This window comes from Pterocles gutturalis, unplaced genomic scaffold (genome assembly GCF_000699245.1).
Source record: "Pterocles gutturalis isolate BGI_N339 unplaced genomic scaffold, ASM69924v1 scaffold4214, whole genome shotgun sequence".
NCBI lineage: Eukaryota > Metazoa > Chordata > Aves > Pterocliformes > Pteroclidae > Pterocles > Pterocles gutturalis.
Window position 1 is genome coordinate 60,688 of NW_010127996.1, and position 19,705 is coordinate 80,392.

At 38.6% G+C, this 19,705-nt stretch overlaps 1 protein-coding gene across 1 annotated transcript in view; it reads left to right on the forward strand.

Annotated features, from left to right (window-relative positions):
* The window catches only part of PTPRZ1 (protein tyrosine phosphatase, receptor-type, Z polypeptide 1), a gene marked incomplete at its 5' end in the record, with an annotated part of 97,550 nt that overhangs the window by 23,687 nt on the left and 54,158 nt on the right, over positions 1-19,705 (forward strand). The window contains 6 exon segments of the mRNA XM_010079457.1: positions 10,348-10,527; positions 11,950-12,101; positions 13,557-13,652; positions 13,921-13,987; positions 16,825-16,982; positions 17,543-17,693. Of these exon segments, the coding sequence (XP_010077759.1) occupies positions 10,348-10,527; positions 11,950-12,101; positions 13,557-13,652; positions 13,921-13,987; positions 16,825-16,982; positions 17,543-17,693 (804 nt within the window).

Consider the following 19,705-nt stretch of genomic DNA (forward strand, 5'->3'; position numbering starts at 1 on the left):
TACTCAGCATTGAAAGTATCTGTTATAAAGTCTGTGGACAAAATGGAAGCATAATGGTAACACTGAAATTATACTTAGTCCAAATAAAGTAATACCGTTAGTGCAGGAAGGTTTGTGGAATGTTAGGAGGGGGTTGGTTTTTAACATTTTTCAAAGGATTTTCTTTTATTTGGGGGGGAAAGGGAAACAGAATTAAACTTGTTGCTGTTACAGTCAGAGTCCTTGCTAAAGAGCCATTTTATGAACTAGAACTGGCTTTCTAAAGTAAAAAATAAAATATGATAAGAAATTGTGTAGATAAGCACACATACAGCTATAGCTCTGTGTAAGAAATCCGTGCAGCTTAATATAATAGTATATAAAAAATTCCTGCCCATCTCCTCCTCTTATCCTTACCATTATGCAAGCATAATATGTACTGAAATTCCTATAGAAATGTGATATCAAATTCTGCTAAAAGATGCTAAAAAGAAATTCCACTTTCCTATGATGTTATTATGTTCTTCTGGAGATATGTAGGAGCTCCATTTTATAAAAACTGGAGCTCTGTAAAAATGAGAACCTGGGAAGGAAAAAAACAGAACTATTTCTATGTCCTTTTGGACATTAGGATAATTTATCTGCTGGCAGCTGCTGGGACTGACTGGGCAGTGATGTAATCCAGTAGTCTTTCATCCTTATATTTATCTTGCTTTGGTTTATTTCTGTTTAGTACTTCCATTTCAGGATCTTTATGTTATTCTCCACAGTTGCAATAAATGCTTTTTTGCTATTCAAGGGGAAATGTCAACTTTTTTTCATGGCTATCTGTGGAATTTTTGTATCCAAGGTTCCCCTTGTGTTGTTTAGTAGTGGTTTTCTATGTATGCGCAACTGATCTGCTCATAAGCCCAGAGAATCTATTTGTGATTTATTTATATACTTCAGCAGGCTTTGGATCAGAACTTATGACTGTGGCCTTTATGAGATGTACTGTTCTTGTAGACAGGCTGGTACTAACCGAAATTATTTTCCTAGGTGACAGCAACATAGCAATGCACGTATTTGGTAGCAGGAAGAAGTGCCCCTGTGGTGTACCACCGCAGGACTTCTCATGGAACTAAACAAGTTGCTCCTTAACATTTAATGGTCCAGGAGGGAAGGAGGAAAGAGGGAAGAAAGGGAGGAAAGGAAGAAAGACGGAAGGGAGGAAGTGGAGTGGAGGAAGTAGGCAGGTCATACTACAACAGGAGAGAAAAGGAAACCATATTGATTTTTCTCCAATATTGTTAGTTCTGTTGATCTGTTGAGAAGCTGAGAAGGAGGAAATTGCATGCTGTTGTATAAAATTCATCATTGCATTTTGTTTCTGCAGAGTGCCTGGTTCTGCCACCCAAAATAATTTTGAAAATACAGCATAGTCTACCTTGTAGTAACGAGGAATGAAATACAGACTGTCATAGTGCAATTCATTAGACTTAGATGGTGATCTGTACTCTGGTAAAAATGATGTTTCTTGCTGTTGAAGATGGGTTTCATTGTGCTTATCTCCTGGGACTACATCAGCTATCACTTATCAGACAGATGCTAAATGCTGCACTTGAAGTAGATTGTTACTTTCTCTTTCTTTGCTCCGGCTGATGGTCCTTGAAAGTGCATTTTTTTGGTCTGTTTAAAATTGGTGAAAGCTTTGAGACTACACAATTTTTTGTGTTATGCAGCCATTACATTTCTAACAGAATGGTACTTGCATGTATGGGACAGAGGGAGATAATATCTCCATAAGCTTCATTTAGGCCCATGTTCACCAACAGAAAGATGATATACATCCGCTTGTTCTCTGTGCAGTACAAATCAGGGTGGCTTTAGAGGACAAAGCCTGCAATTGTCCAATTTTATTCATCCTTCCTTGCGAGCAGTATGCCAAACAGCTCCATAACAAGTGGAGTCCAAAGACCAAATGGGCCTTTGATATTGCCGTGACACAAAATTGACAGCTAATTCTATGATATGCATCACAGAAAAAAAGTGCAACTGTAGGGTGTGTGAAATGAAGTCGAAGACATGTTCCTCAGCACTGGCCGAAAGGCCTTGCCTATTTCTTAGCCTAAAAACAAGTCAGCTCCATGTGCTCCACTTATGTTTTCATCTCTGATTATTTGTGATCTTGGAATTATCTTTGTCACTCAACAGTGTTGTATCAACTTCATGATCTCAAGTATTATTAAAGGTAAAGTAAATAATTGCTACAACCTGAATTCCTCAGAGCAAGGTTTAGAAGTAATCAGGGCTTCCAATTAGGGCTTCACATATTGTCAAAAATGAAATAAAAGCAGGAGAAAGAATGTGTTTCTTTTTACTGGACATTTTCCCATTTGGCACTGTACCAAATTTCCTTCCTTAATACTTACTTGAAAAATATAGCTTAGATCTTAACACTACGTTAATTATAAAAAATTCTTGGCAAGTTTTCATTATATGTTTCTATATTATTCTCTAGCAGCACTTATATGCAAATTCAGAAGCAGTGGGATGAGAATAATAGGAAAGAGATATCTTAAAAGGTTGACTGAGTTTTTCCCATAATCCTTTTCCTAGTCTAAACAGCTATCCCATTGAGTGCACTGCAAATGGAGCATCAGTGGTAATCTGTATTTCGCTGGCATAGAAGTGTTTGATTATATATTTTCTAACTAGCCTGCAATGGCCAGATTGATCAGGGAATGAAAGAAGAAGAGGAACAGCAAACAGTTGCTATATTGCAAGAAAACTGTCCATTGGCATTTATCCTCCTACGTATTTTGCACAGTAATTCACTTGGTCTGACTATGAATCATTATCAGGCTGACTCCCAGGAAGAAAAATCACTAGACATCCACTTTATTAATAATACTGATTACAGTATTCATTGTATCTCAACAACTGTAGTTTATGCTATCTGATGGGTTTGTTTTTTTTTTTGTGGGGATAAAGTGAAAAAACAAAACACTTTTCTCCCTCAGTTGCTTGTTGGTTATTTTGTTGAGCAATGTCTCAGTGACCATGGATGTGAAGGAAGCATAAAGGTTTTGTTCAAATAAATAAACAAAAGATGAAAGAAAGATATGATAATCTGAAGATAACAAAATGTTTCATCAGAATTTTCCTGACTCATCTTCTAAGTTAGATTTTAATAGGGGGTAAATGGTCCAACAAATGTTAGATGAGGAACTGAAAACATGAACATACCAGAGTTCAGCTGAAGACAAGTTAGTGCCATGCCATCTTTTAGGGTGTTCTCATTGGGGTAAGTCCATATTTGTCTGTTTTTATACAGTACTTACTGTCTTTTCTGTGTGCAGATACACGCAATACACAGAATACAATGTAAGTATGATGATACTTAGATAAAAACTGTCAAACAAGGCACTAAACAAGATAATAGAGTAGATGTTTTGACTTACCTGAATGCGTCTAGTTGCAAAGCAGATAGAATTTTTTGTTGATTCTATTTGCTTTATTTGAAATATTAACACCATACAGTAAGAAAATGTAGTACATTAATTTCTCTGTTACTGTATGTATGCCAGAAATGTCCATGGGATAAATATATTTGACTCCTGCTTATTTAAAAGCAAGTTATATTATTAGTGCTGAACTTTGAGGGTTTAAATGCTATTAAAGTTTTTTTAGAGTGGCCATCCAGTTACTCTGTGGGCTGACTCTCTTTAACATAACCAGTATAATTTAATTTTTGAACACTTGACCTAGACATTGGCAAGTAATCCAGTCCTGGAAAACCCACAAGCAATTAAATCACTGAGGTGGGCATAATAATTGGCTAAGCCCAAATCTGGAAGACAAAATTCTTTCTCTGTAGTTGTGAATCTATCCTGACAAGTAATTTCACCCATTAAAGTTGGGGCTTTTTCAATCTGAAGAGTTTTTACAAACCTTATGAGACTGATCATGAACAGACTGTGAGGATAATTGGGGCTTTTAGAGGGGAAAAACACAAAACCCAAAAATGCTTACAATGAAGATCAAGATGAAGCAGAAATGTTGTCTTTTACTCAGTAATACATAAAGCTTAAACCTTCCTTTTTTTGAGGACCAAAATGTTTCCCTAGAATGCAACGTGTTGTGTCATGGCCTTTGAAATATGAGCTATAGTAACATTCACAAGATTAGTATTGGCAGTACTTTGAGCCAGTATTGCACTCATACAGAATGTGAATTGAAATAATTTTTCTGCCTTGTGGATTAGAGACTGCATCTTTTCGTAATAACCTGAGTGCTGTAGCTATTAGTGGTATGAAGCATCCTGAGTTTTGTTGACCTCCGTCTCCTCTGTTCATCCAGCTTGGATGGACTATCTAAATAGTGAAGCATAAATAAAAGAGGGAAAAAAAATAATATCTCTACAGTTTGGTGTTCAGAGCAGTATTGATTCGATATCTAAATTTAAACTTTGTCTAAGTACCCACATCTTTTCATGGCCTTATTTCTGATTTCTCATATCTTAGATAAAATGTATTTGCTCTAAAAAAACCCCTTCAAATCACTTACACTTCAAAGTGGTAGGTCAATAACATTTTTGATAAGGGAAATCTATCATTATCAGTCCACACAGAAAGGATATCCTTCATCTGCTGTATGTGTCCAATCCATATTTATAAAAGTAATTATAACATTGTGAAAACAAAAGCTGATGAAAAATGGAGAGGAAGAAATTAAGCAGAAGTAAAGAATCCATCTCTCTATTCTGCTGTCTTTCATCTATATCATAAACCCTAGGGTTCACGTCAGTTTAAATCATGAAATAATAAATGGGGTAGGAGCAATGGCATACCTGAATCAGACTTATGGTTCCTTCTGTGCTACTCATTATTGCCAGTTTCAGAAGCGGTGTTTATACTCTGTAACTGGTTAGAGTCTAAAACATATATGGTCTTTTATCATATCCCTATTTCTACCTAACAGTAGATATCTAACAGTGATTATGTTAACCTCATATTTCAAAGCTTATGCTTGTGAAGGAAAGTATGGCTTCTTCACCAATATTTAAAGCACTTCTTTTTCTGTAACTGTCATTAAAGCTAGAGATTCTTATAGTTCCTGAGGGAACACATACTAGGAGTATGTCCATTCACAAGAAACATGATCCTAATAAGACCTAAGAATGCAAACTCTGTGATGTCAAAACAACAGTTACTAAAGTGAAGTGCTGGGAAGTAGAATTTTCCAAGTAAAACATATCTCCTCACTCATGCAATTTTCTGACATTGTTATTAATCCCATAAAGCCCAAAGCATTATTTCTTCTGAAACTACATCCATATTCAGTACGAAGAAGAAATACGGAGTATTTGTTTCACATATTCAGAATCCTGTTCATTGTATTTGAGGTTTAAATTTTAAGTTCTTCATGCATATTTTTCATTGATTTTAAAAAAATCTTCAATTTTTCATAAATTTTATATTACTTTCAGCCAGTTCTGATATATGGTAGTAAACAGCAGTACTCACAATGAAGGGTTTACAGCTCAGCAGACAGGCACGTAGCAGTGTGTGAGCACACTGAGAACCCCTTGCCTGTCAAGTTGCTGGGAGGACCACAGCCCACTGTTTCACAGCTTGTCTTCAGCCCTGCTCACTCTTTCAAAAAAAATGACACACAGAGAGTTGTTTGATAGATGCTTTTCTTTCAAGTATTTTTACCAAAAGACAGAAGTGCAGTTAACACCTTGTGGGCCAGATCTTCTACAGACAGCCGTGGATAAAAGTGGAGGATGAAATGAGAATTGGATGCTTGTTGCAGGGATCGGGTGATTGGGGCTCAGGATGAGGAGCAGAGTTAGGTATGAGTATTTCCTAGAAAGAAGGGGTAGGAAGATTTTCTTTGCACATTCTGCCCTGGGCAAGAATCCTGGGTTGTGGATAGGCAGTCTTCCATTATCTTGTAATCTGCTGTGTTCAGGCTCATTTTAATTAATTGTGAATTGTGAGTTACTTCTTCAGAGCTGACAGCTTTGACAAACATTTCTTCCTCTGTGCGCTCCTCAAGATATATCATGCACATTTTTATTCTCAGATTTCTGAAGCACAGTTTGGGGGAATTCATTTTCAAAGCTCAGTTTCAACAATATTTTTCAAAATGGCTGGCACTGCTTTGATTTATGTTTTCCATCATAACACCTTGTCTGCTCTTGTTTAAAAACATTTGCTTCTTTCGCTTTTACTTTGGCTTTCTGCAAGTCATGTTTCACCACCTGCTGCCCACACTAGCAGCATTTACGTTAATGCTTTAGTTCAGATTGGGACTGGGCTTCTGAAGCAAACCTGCTGGCTACTCTCCCTTTGCCAAGCTTTGGTTTGCAAGGTAGAGCTGTCTCACAGTGTGTGACATGGGTTCACCTCAACTGATACTGAACAGATGTGCTGCAGGAACGTACCTAATGCACTTCATCAGCCGATGGGCATGCAGCCCATGGGACCAGACACAGCTAGGTTGAGATAAAAACCTTCTGAAAGACATATGATATGGACATCTGGTCCTCCACCACAATTGGTTTTCACTCTATAAATCCACTTGTATTGGTCTGCACTACTTGCTAATACAGACACAACCATTATCTGCTCCAACACTTGCAGGATTTATACATAAACATGTATTTTTGCAGCTCAAATATAATTTGGATAATCATGACTGAATTCCAGTTCCTTATGGAATTCCCCGTGTTCATGCCCCAGACCAGAACCTGCCATTGATTTCCTGTACATTTCATTCCATAGCTGTTGATTGATGCTACAACTTCTCAGTAGGTATGCAAGTGTGATTTTCCTCTTGACATGCAAAATGTACACAGATCTTGTTCCTTGTTACTGAGCTCAATATCATGTTTACCTTAGAAAAAGAGCTTCCACATTACCTGTGCTTCTCAGTGCTGAGATCACTTGTACTTCTGCAACTGTAAGCAATAATGGTGTCTTTTGCTTATGTAGCTTTTTCAGCTACACCAGCTGCTGGACCACAAAGACAAAAACTGATTAAAAGTTTTCAAACACCTATTGAGATTTGCCAGCAGGAGCATTGATTTGGGGCATTCAGTTAATTTGTCATAGCTGGAAGTAGTCTTATCTCTTGTCCTCTGCAAACATGAAATACTTTTCATTTATTGTTGGTTGATTTCAAGCTAGCATTCATACAGATAGGATAGATATTTTTCTTTTTGTCAACAAGAGAGTAGCTGAAATAGTATTTGCATCTTTTTCATACATAAGACACACAGATTAGCTTCTTTCCCTGACTATTGGTGAGTGTATGGCAATATGTAATTACATGAAAATCATTGTTCTAAAACTTAGTTTGGGGCATAAAGATTTGTAGATGCTGTAAGATTTCAGTAAGGTGTAAACAGCAAAGTTCTTAATGAAAGGAGAATCTTTTATTATAACCACTTGCTTGACTGAATAGCCCTTGTTTCTACACAGAAAAAAGGCAGAACATTATCAAGTCTTTTTTAGCAAGCTCATCTCATAGGTTTGAGATCTTTCTAGGGGAGAGGAAATAATGTTCTTCATCTCACCAAGCCTTCTGATTTCCCTCATTTCCTTCTGACAATGCTTATGAAGTGTTTCACATCCAGAGTGAAAGAACAAACTTCCTTCGTCGGCCCAAAGCATTGCCGTGCTGCCTACAGCCAGCATTCTATGTAATGCTGCATGCCCTGGCTCAGGACGTTGTGGTGGATTACAGTGTTGGCATGACACTGTCTTCAGGGATGAGCTGAGATTACTGTTGGTATCTACTGGTATGATTAGCTTCATGCTAGGAATTTTTTATATTATGCACTGAGACAAAGATAACAACTATCATGTCAAAGAATTTGCATTCTACGTAACAAAACTGCAAAATATGAAACGATGAAAGTTGGAAGGAGATTATAGTTTAATTTAATGTATTTGTTTTTATTGAATGTGATAGTGGATAGTAGGGAATTTAAAGGGAAGATGCAAAAATGGGATAATGGCATTAATCAAAAGAAGCATGGAAGAAACAACCTGAATGTACACTGGTGGGAGAGAGAAAAGAGTAGTATTTTCAGTCAGTTCTAATGTCAGTGGTGGAAAGAGCAGAATAAGGGAAATGCATGTTGGGAGAAGATCCGTGATGATATTCTGAAAGAGAGACTGCAGGTGAGTAATGGGAGTGGGTATGTCAGTGAAAAGAGAAAGGACAATTCTACAGCTCTGGGGCAACAGCAGGAGTCTGGGAAAATCTTGGGCTGTCGTAAAAGGAAGGAGCAAAAGAAATGGAGCATGGAGCGGGGAGTGGAGCCTAACTGAGGGGTGGCCAAGGGCAGCCAGCCTAGCCCAAACTGGCAGAGACTTTTCAAGCAGACAGGGAGGGCTCTCAGAAGTTTGCTGCAGCTTGGAAAATCGCCAAGCTGGCTGAAAGCAGAACTGGAAACAAGGGCCTGCCTGCAAGGATGTACAGGGCAAGCTGAGAATTGTTATTTCTGTTGTCTGACCCTATTTGGAGGCTTTTCTGTTTAAAAGTTAAGGATTCTAATTTATATTTAGATGAAATTGACTTTTAGGTTTTAAAAGCGTTCAGTATTTTTTTGAAAATTCACTACATAAGATCTGAGCAGATTCATCTCCAAGTTTTGGTTGACTTGGGCTCAGAATTTCTTAAGGGAAGCTTTTGAGAGAGAAGGTGAAATGTTAGCCACTCTTTTCTTATGAAAAGCGAATTAGAAATCAGGATATTGCATTATTGGATAAGCTATAACTGACAGCTAATGTCCAGGACAAGTGTGACTTGAGGAGGAGCTGCAGACTTAACCTGTGTGCCATTCCCAAGGGGACGACCGCTTGTTTGGTGCAGGGCTCTAATCCCCACCTGCAGATACTCACATTTGTAACCCTGTGACTTAAACTCGTTTTGGTTTGCTTGGCTGTTGTGCCTAACAGTTTCTTCTGTTGCTATTTGCAGGTAAATGGGTTTATATATCATCTGACCTGCAGTAATTCTGATGCAGCAAGGTGATACTGGTACCTTGCTTGACTTGATACTTGTTGAATAATTTAGCTCAGGTTTGTTTCTAGGTAGCTAGCTATCCAGAGGAGCATCTTGTATTACTGCCTATTGTCATGGTTACAGGACTGACTGCATCTCTTCTCACTTCTCTGAGTTTTCTGAGTGCAATATGAGGGCTGTCCTTGCCTGGGGTACAATATAGCAAATCTTCCCCTGACAGACTTGGATGTAGCACAGCGGCCTGTAAATGAGCACTGTCTCATATCTACATGTCTAATAGGATTCAGATGTGTGCATTGGATGCACTAATATTAGCTCTTAACTGCTAGTAAGTGGGAAGCTAACAGAAGCAATTATATTTTCTTCGGTCTGTGCAGTGAACTCTTGGTTTTAATTAGCCCTTTGAAGTGTTACCAGAATTCCCTGTCAGGAAAAAATATTTATATGTATGCAAACATATCAAATACATAAAATACTGTATTATTTATATTACCATATTATCTAAACAAAAGATTCTCAGAGCAGCTGCTAACCCCTGACACTTATCTGTAGAATACTTGAGTATTTCTTATGGAAAATAAGTCTTTGGTGAAGGACACGCTGTCTGTGCCCATGTTGTCTGTGTCTGAACCGGCCACAGTGAAATGCTGTGCCAGCCCCTGTATCTTGGAGAAGGTGCCCTGCTGCAGCACAGGACCTCCTGGCTGCTCTCGCCCGACAGCTGCAGAGGCTGGACAGTGTGTGTGTGCATGGCCCTTGGTGAGCAAAGCTGGGCCATACTGCCAGGCTCTCCAGCCAGAGCATCACTAACCTTTTTCCTTTTTCAGGGCAAAATCTCTTTTCCTTTTTCCCTCTCTGTAAGGATTTTTTAAAATATCTTATTGTGTTTATTTATTTAAAAATCTTATTGAATGACTGACTTTGTTGGGCAGAAGGAACATTAATGACATTTGTTTGATTAAAAGAGTTCTTTGGAATGGAGGGTTTTGCAGTAATTCCCAAGGGTTTTTTTTTAATGCCCATTTCTTTCACCTGAAAACTTTCTGGTTTTTCACCCTGTTTTATTTATTATTTCTGTATATTGTGTGAGAGGGTATTTTGTTGTTTTCTGCTTTCCCTAGAGATTCATGTATGTATAAGTCTGAAATGGTCAAAAAGTGGCTTAACTGTTGAAGGTAGGATGCCATGGTAAGTGTGCTAAGTATTACTACAGATGAGGCCTGAAAGAAGGTCAGGTATTCCAATCACAGATTGCAAACTGTGTTTTAACTTTCCCACATTAAGAAACACGTAGATGCCAGTTTAGGTTTAAAATTTATTTATCCCAAATGTTTTGATATCTAGGAACTTTGAACCAAAAGAACTGGGGAAAGAAATATTCAGCCTGCAATGGTGCCAAACAATCTCCTATTAATATAGATGAAGAACTTACCCAAGTAAATGTGAATCTGAAGAAACTTAAATTCCATGGATGGGAAAAGGCAACTTTGGAAGACACCTTCATTCGCAACACTGGCAAAACAGGTAAAAAGTCAGGTTTCATGTCTGGAGTTAAATGAGGTCAGAAAAGTGATATGGGAAGGACAATCAACCAAGGACTTAATGAAACATTTTCATTTCACTTTTCCTTAGCTTGTGCATTTATCTATTAAATACAAAAAAAAACCCCAGATGATGACAATAGCCAAGCGTAATAGAGAAATCACTAAAACACAAATGAAAATTATGTGCCTAGATAGAGCCAAAGTAATCGCATCATTACTATCATTCCATCATGAGCACTTAATTGAAGCTAAACAATAATTTAGCATTTGCTATGAAATAATGATAATTATTACTACATATCTAGAATCTGTAAAAAGTACACAAAAATGATTTTTTTAAAAGTATGAATAAATTACCTACTCGTCTGGAAACACTTCGTGGATGAGTTGTGGTTTCAAGAAACTCGGGATGGGATTCATCTCGCCTACACGTAGACACCTATAATGTAAACACTTGTGTCTGAATTACTCACTTAGATGACTTCTTACAGTCAAAGAAGAGAAATAGGTGTTTTTATGGTCCGATTTGTCTTACCTATCTTAAAAATGTATTTCAGAAAGAAGTGATTTATGCCTACAAGTACCTATTTCTCCCGGCTATAAAGTAAGCTTACGGTGGCATTTACATTGTCAGACAAATCTTTTAGCAACCACTTTGCTGTATAAATACAGGATAGCACTAACTAAAAGCTACTTGTTAGTACAGTTTCTTGTTTCAGGCATAGGTATGGAGGAAGGAATCTCTTAACAACCGTCTTTGACCTTCTACATGGGACCCCTAGACTGACCAATTTATTGTCAGTCCCATCTACAGTTTGTGTACAGTCATGTCCAGTTGAAGACCTGTCATCACCTTCTCCCATGGGAGACTGTTCCACAGCTAAGGGGCTCACAGGCAGCAGTCCTCCTAGGAACTGACTAAAGTTTTCTTTTCATGTGTTGCCTCATTATTTTTATCTAGAATTATGATAATGGTGGGGATGTATTTTCCTTTTTGTTAAAAACACAGGTGCTTTCAGGAAGCTATGTATTTCAGGAATGTCTTTTCTTGGTGGTCAGACTGGTGGCTAAGCCAGTTTTCTGAGCTTTTTAGTGTAGTTCTGTGGCTAGTTTCAGACAACAGGAGGCCAATATACTAGTGCACTTTACTAGATTAAAATTATTTTATGAATTGCAGCATAAAATGGAACATACTTCTCCATGCTAATAGTGAATTACCACACTTCTTACTTTGTTTAAATAAACAATTTCCTGTCAATTTGGTTATGAAATACAGGGGAAAAGGCATATCATATTTACCTTTTAGCACCTAATACTGAAATATGAGAGTCACAGATGCCTTGGCTGGCTTTTATATTGACTGACACTCCTTTATTTTCCCTCTCTCTCTCTCTCTGTTCAGTGGAAATTAACCTGACAAATGATTATTATGTAAGTGGAGGTGGCCTAGACACCGTATTCAAAGCAAGCAGGATCACTTTTCACTGGGGAAAATGCAATGTGTCGTCAGACGGATCAGAACATAGTTTAGAAGGACAAAAGTTTCCTCTTGAGGTAAAGAGTGGAATAGATTTTGATGATTTGCACGATTTGACATTCTGCAAAAAATAATACTGTTTACTAAATACCTTTATCACCTGATTAAAGTTTATTTGCAAATATAATTGTTCACCTAAATGCAAATTAATACTATTTAAATTGTGCATTTTAGAAGGGCAGCATAAGGCCTTATTCTGTGGTGTGTTGAGAATGTCTGAACTGTGTATTTTCGCATATGTCTTCTAAGAAAACATTAGAAGTCAGTTCTGCTAATCTGAGAAAGTTCAAGCTCCTATTAACAGTTCAGCTCCTACAAGGTTCGCCCATCGTATTCCACAGCAGTTGGTTGTTTAAAGTGTAAATGGACTTTTCAAAGCTGGGTCTTTGCTGAGAGCCCTTGATAGCTGCTGGGCCTTACTGAGACAAAGTGTGGCCCGTGTTACTGGGCTGGAAAGAGAGCTGGCAGCAGTGTGCCAAGAGCCCCCACATGAGAGCAGGTCCTGAGTGTGGCCACGTTCACAGGCAGCCAGGCCAGCGTACCTCTGTCTGGGTTGGCAGAACAGTTTGCAACAGTGTGGGGATGGGGTGGAGGAGAGGAGCAGCTCTCGCAAAGATCCACAAGGGCACTCTGCAGACCAAACTTTCAACCCTCAGTAGGGCATTGTGATCACTTTCCAGCTAAAAAGATGCAGTGGTGGCAGGCAACTGTACTGCTCCTCACTCCAAGCACTTTGGCAAAATCACAGAGCCGCATTTGCCCTATGCTCCATGGAGAGCCGTGAGCCAGAAGCTTTCCCTGGGAAGTGTCATTTCCTTTACCTCATTAGCCATTTGAAAATTCCCACTCACACTCCACCTGTCCTGCCAAGGCATCAAAGAGAATATTCTCCTCCATCCTCATCACATGAAAAACTAGTAGGAGCAGGACACTACCCCATTCATGTTGGTGACCTAGCACTGGAGGAGATTCCCAACTGCGTCTGGAGAAAGAGGAGGGGATGCAACAAACCAAACGCCTATGACAGCAGTCAAATGTGGGCACAAAATAGCTGATAATCTTTTGTTACCAATGCTTCACAACACTTACTGCAAGGCAGATGCAGTAGGGACATCCTGCCTTATTATTCATGTTTTACCACTGATTTCAAGACTCATCTCACCTGAGTACTCTAGGTTAGAAGTCCAGTATCAGCAAGTTATCTCGGCTTACTGTATTATCCATGGAGAGCATTGTGCTCCTTGAAAGGATCATTCCTGCACACTTAGTGGTTTTTCAGGAGAGGTCATTTTTAGATAGCAAACAGCTAATGAATTATATTCTGTATCTTCAGATAACGCGTGTGACATAGATAAAAAATCCCTGTATTTGTAATTAAATTTATTGCTTGGACATTTTTTTCTAAAAATGGGAATATAAATAGCTGCGATTTTTTTGCTATATATAACATTTGAATATATTTTTATTTGCAGATGCAAATCTACTGCTATGATGCAGATCAGTTTACAAATTTTGAAGAGGCAATTAAAGGAAATGGAAAGTTAAGAGCTTTATCAATTTTGTTTGAGGTAAACAAAATATATCTTTGTGTCATTAAACAAGTGTTGAAACATGGCAGATGTTCCAACTGAATTTAACTGGTTCCTATGTGTGATCACTGAGTTAAAAATTTGCATAGATCTTTCTAATTAGTTTATACAGCAAAGCAAATGGGCAAAACACATTTGCTCTGCTTTAATTCATCTATAATTTTGGTAGTAAACTGCAACTTTCAAATTTTTTTTGTTTTTCATTAAGCCTATACTGTTAAAAAAAAATGCAATTTCTTTTTAACAGATTGGACTAGAAGATAATCCGGATTATAACCCAATCATTAATGGAGTAGATAGTGTTAGTCGTTTTGGTAAGTCTGCCTCCATGTTTTATTGATTACTGATTAGACTAAATTCCATTTCAGTGTAATTATGAAATCTTAAAGATATCAGGAGTTCTCTAGAGCTCAGCCATGTCTGTTTTGTTAGAAACAACGAAGGTCATCTGGAGAGACTAGAGAGCTGGGCAATCACCAAACATATGCAATTTAACATGAGCAAGTGCCAGATTCTGCACCTGGGACAGGATAATCCTGGTTATACTTACAAAATGGGGGACAAAAGTCTAGAGAGCAGCCCCACAGAAAGAGATCTGGGTGTTTGGGTTGATGGCAAGTTAAAAATGAGTCAACAGTGGGCGCTGGCAGCAAAAAGGGCCATCTGTGTCTTAGGGTGCATCAAGCACAGCATAGCTAGTGAGGAGGGAGGTGACTGTCCCACTCTGCACTGGTGCAGCCCCACCTCGAGTGTTGTGTGCATTTTTGGGCACCTCAATATAAGAACATCGAACCCATAGAACGCGTCCAGAGGAGGGTGACCAAGCTGGTGAGAGGTCTAGAGGACTTACAAGGAGTGGCTGAGGTCACGTGGTTTGTTCAGCTTGGAGAAGAGAAGGCTGAGGGGTGACCTCATGGCACTCTACACCTTCCTCAAGGTGGGCAGCGGAGGGGGAGGTGCTGATTTCCTCTGTATAGGGACTAGCAGTAGGGCACAAGGAAATGGAATGAAGCTGCATCAGGGGAAGTTCAGACTGGACATTAGGAAAAGGTTCTTTACCTAGAGCGTGGTCAGTCACTGGAATAGGCCCTCAAGATTGATAGGTTGAAAGTGTAAAAAGCTATCAGTCCACTATTTTAAAAGCTTTCAAAAGTATGACACTAAAATCAAGATTGTTTTTCTCCAGAAAACAAACACCATTCAACAAATATGACAGGGAGCAACTTCATAACTTATAAAGGCAGAGGAGGGGAAAATATAAAGCAGTTAAGATTCATTATCTTTGTGGGCCATCTTCTATTTAAAAAAAAGGAAAACGAGTAATACATCAAGGCAGATAATGTCCTACAGCCTTGGAAGGAGCTGTAAAACTATCAGCAGCAAGATTCAAGATACAGCCCCTACATGGCACTTCAACAATGAGTAGAATATAGTTTTCTTGAATAAAATGCAAATGAGCTCTGAAAATTCAGGTCATGACTAAATCAAGTTGTTCCTCCTGAAGAAAAGTGAAGAGCACATGATCTGTCCTTGTCTGCTATGTGCATGATCTCTGTCCTTGTCAGTCATATCTGTATTGTGCTTATTAGAATCCCAGTAGCTGAGTTCTTAAGCTCTGCAGAGGAGCAGTCCTTTTCCTTCTGGACAAACTCTTTGTTGTTAATCACATTAAAGGGCATTGTAAAATCCAAAATTGCAAAATGTATGACAGGATTCTTACTATAAATGAGAAGTTTCATGTCTCCAAGCAGCTGTATAAAATGGACTGGCCATTCATTTTTACTGAAGGAAGAGTGGGTTAACTAGATACATACCAGATAGCAATGCTAGCGTCTGTCTGAAGGTTTATTAACATGTTGACAGGAGAAACAGAAGGATGGGCTTTGCTCAACACCCCTAAATGTTCCCCTTTCATGATGAATGGATAAGAGAGAGGGGAGGAGCCAGCTCTTAAACCTTAACTGAGTGGAACAGTCACTATACAGATTAAATGCGTCAATGACTTGTAGTAAACTGTTAATGTGTAGTTAACTGTTAATTTGATGCTCTCACAAAATTTGTAAGCAATTATGAAGACAAAGGTCAGAAATCTGTACAGGGCTCAAGAAGTAATGTATTTGTAAAATCACAAGTTAATGCACAGTCTGAAAATTAATTAGATATTCATAAGCAAATACTTATCAAATAGGGAGAAATGTAGAATCAGTAACTTTAGCCTGAAATAAGGTATATAAGTATCTACATTATTCCAAGGTGTAAAAACCCTGTATTATTTTGGATGCACCAGACAATAAGGCACATAATTGTCACAAGATTGATAATTGTCACAGACTGAAAAAATCTGCCTTGAAGAAGTTGGTACCATCTCTGCCAATTTCTGTTGTGGAACCCTACTGCCATACCAGCATGAGTTTTAGCTTTCTGTGGATGAACTCCCCGCAGTTCCTCATGCAAGCTCCCAGCTGACAAGGTACCAGGTAAACTGCTGTCCTGAGAGACGTGATATTATTTTCACAGGACAATAAACAGAGTGGTCATACTCTCCTGAAGGGGATTGTTGCATCCTTCTCTGCTTTGTGTAAAGCTGTTACAGTTCTTCACTGCATTATCACAGTTTTAAAAACCGCTGGTCCAGAGAAATTCTGCTTCTGCAGTCATCAGTAATATAAATCTCAGGTCTAACAGTTTCCCCAGGCAGTGATTTTCTGCAGAGGTTAAGATCCTGTGAAAAACTCAACAAGTTGACCAAGTTCAGGGAGAGTTTGAAGCCATGTCATGAGACCAAGAACAGAAATTTAACATTTTTTCTTTGAAGTTCATGTGCAAGACAGAGATTTGGCATCTTGGACCTTCATGAGTAAACTTGCAGGTGGACAAATTCTTGTGAACCAATGTACTGATTACTTTATTTGTTACTGGAGTAACTCATTACACCTTCACAAGTAAACAGGTGTTTTTGAACAATACTTATTCAATATAAATAGAAAAGGCTCAGCAATTAATTTGTATGCTAGTCTCTCCAGAGATTAAATTTTGAATAGCCTGAAAATTAGCATGTTCCTATAATGGTAACTCTTTTGGCGATTGTGATTTCTATTTATTCATTGCTTCTACAGTTTTTTAACTATCTGACTCTAATTTATTTTCTCAGGAAAACAGTCTTCCTTAGAACCATTTATTTTGCTGAACCTTTTGCCGAATGCAACAGACAAATATTACACTTATAATGGGTCTTTATCAACTCCTCCCTGCTCTGAAACAGTTGAATGGATTGTGTTTAAAGATACCATTAGTATTTCTGAAGACCAGGTAATATGTTTAATGCATCAAATCCAAATAATTGTACATAATGCCAAAGAAAAGCAGTTGCCATGTATATGGTAAAAGCTCATGGCATTCATTGCCAGACCAACAACCTAGCTTTTATCTAGTTATAAATTTTTCATGCAGCCATTCAATTAGGAAGTATACATATTACTTGAATGTGTTATCTTTTGCCTTTTTTAGTTCAGGACTAGATTCTGAGTAATTTCTTGCCTTAGAAGGGAGTAAGAATACACCTCATAACTCTGCAGGCTGTCTGGACTTGTAGCCCAGACAAAGAGAAGTACAAAACACTCTCCGTATTCCCCCAGGGAAATGGTGGTGACTGGGCAGAGCACAGCTCCAGCAGCAGAGTGGTTGGGAAATACAGGGGGAGTAAACCGTTAGATATACTGCTGGTACAGAAAATCAAAAGTTCAGTGCCACACAAGAAAGCTCAACTGGGAGACTGTACCTGACATCATTTCCTCTGGGTTTTTGCCTGTTAGCAGAATCTGGTTAATTTGTTATGACTTCTGACTTCTTTTTTTCCTTGTCTTTTACAGTTAGCTGTATTCTGTGAAGTCCTTACAATGCAGCAGTCTGGCTATGTTATGCTGATGGACTACCTGCAAAACAACTTTCGAGAGCAGCAATATAAGTTCTTTGGGCAAGTGTTTTCCTCTTACACTGGACAAGAAGAAATTCATGAAGCAGGTATTTACTGAATAGTCAGTCCTCTCTTCACAGGTTGAAAGACAGTTTTCAGTAAAAGATTCATCCTAGTATGAAGATAAGAATTTTAACTCGTGTAGAAAGTAGCACACTGTATTATTACTCATAAATCTGTCACTTCAGAGAAAAAAATTAGCAATCATAAAACATGTTATATTAAATGGAATGGAAAATTAAATGCTTGTCTTGACCAAATGTTCAATGAAGATCACATCAGTTCAAGCTTTCTTGCACTACCCTTTTGATGTGTTTCAGACATAAACAAAGCTGCCTTTTCAGGAGCTGCAAGAGGAATTGTTTTACAAACCCATTTGGTTCTTTTTTGTGTAATACAGATGCTTTTCCAACAGGCTGAAGTGAGGTCACCAAATTCATTTCACACAGTCTGCTGGTAAAGTGATGGATGGAGAGAATCCCAGAAGCCAGATTCTGTTCTTTGTTTTACCTAAAGCCTCAGGGAAGTTTGTGAAGGTTATATGACCAAAACAGTACATTATGTAATGGGAAACAAAATCTAGCACTAAATATGGAAGTCAATGATTTCTGTACTCACAAGCACAGAAGAATAAATAGTAAACATCTAATTTTGGGGCATTATGTTGCTACTTCGGTGAAGATACATTTAGATTCTTAAACTCAGTTGCACTGAACTGTGCTTAATTAGACGTAGACAGATGACTGAAGCATACAGTGTAGGTGTTCTCCAGATTAGAAAGAAGCATGGTTTTGTTTTAGTTTGCCTTGGTTGGGTGGATATTTTTTTTTCCTACTGGAAGGATCCTGTGTATGAAACTTGTGTACAAGCTAAGGGATGTTTGTCATTCAGAACTGCCGGAGGGCTGAGTCCCCTGTACAAGTACATCACACTGTTTTGCCACAGTGCTGCCCAGGATAGCTTTACTGCTTCATTTCTATAACTAGTCAGTGACACTTGTGTTTTGACCTCAGCTTGTCATGAACTCCTCAGATGTGACCCTAGGATATGATTTATTTTTTTTAATAGGTTTAAGACCAGAAATATCTGTTCTGTCAGTTTTGGTTTTGTGGGATTTTTTTTTTTCTGTTTAGGTACTAAGTAGCACTTGAAATTTTGAAGCTTGGAGTAGAGCTGCAGCAATCAAGTATATTATCACAGTTAAATAAATTTCTGTTTTCAAACAGACTTACAGTCATAGAACCATAAATCATAGAATGGTTAGGGTTGGAAGGGACCTTAAAGATCATGGAGTTCCAAGCCCCTGCCATGGGCAGGGACGCCCTCCACTAGACCGGGTTGCTCAAAGCCTCATCCAGCCTGTCCTTGGACACCTCCAGGGATGGGGCATCCACAAGTTCTTTGGGCAACCTCTTCCAGTGCCTCACCACCCTTGGACATTGTTGATTTGGCCTAACTTAAGGAAAGGTCATCCTTCCCTAAACCCCTCTGTTTAATGAAGATCTCTAGGAGACAGGTCACTGTAATACAGCCCACCTTTTCTTAAGTCCATGTTGTCAGAAGGAAATTACTCTTCTCAGTCCTTTGTAAATAGGAGTCAGTCTACAGTAAATAAATGTCATACGCAAAGGGCCTTTGAAGACACAGACGGGGACTTCTGCCACCTGCAATCCACTTGCCTCCCAGGTGGTTGCACTACAACCATGACCTTGGCCTTGACCTTTCAGCTCAGTCACTGGAACAGAAGGAAGCTACTTTCACCTGTGCCATCCTAATCTAGATTTCTATAGAGACTGACAAGAAGAAAAGCTGGGTAATACTGTTTAAGACAGGCCCCTGCTTCTTTCTGTCCACTGCATGTGCTGACACATGAAGGAGCTTTCCACATGCTGTCACAAAGCAGTGTGTGTGTGTGTGTGTGTGTGTGCACGTGTGCGTGTGTGTTAAAACTGCATAGGACGTTGCTTCTAACCAGTCTGATTTCTGCACTATATCAAAGAGAGATTCTGTGGGTTTTCTGTTTTATCTGTGAGGTTGGTATCCATACAGATTAGGAAAG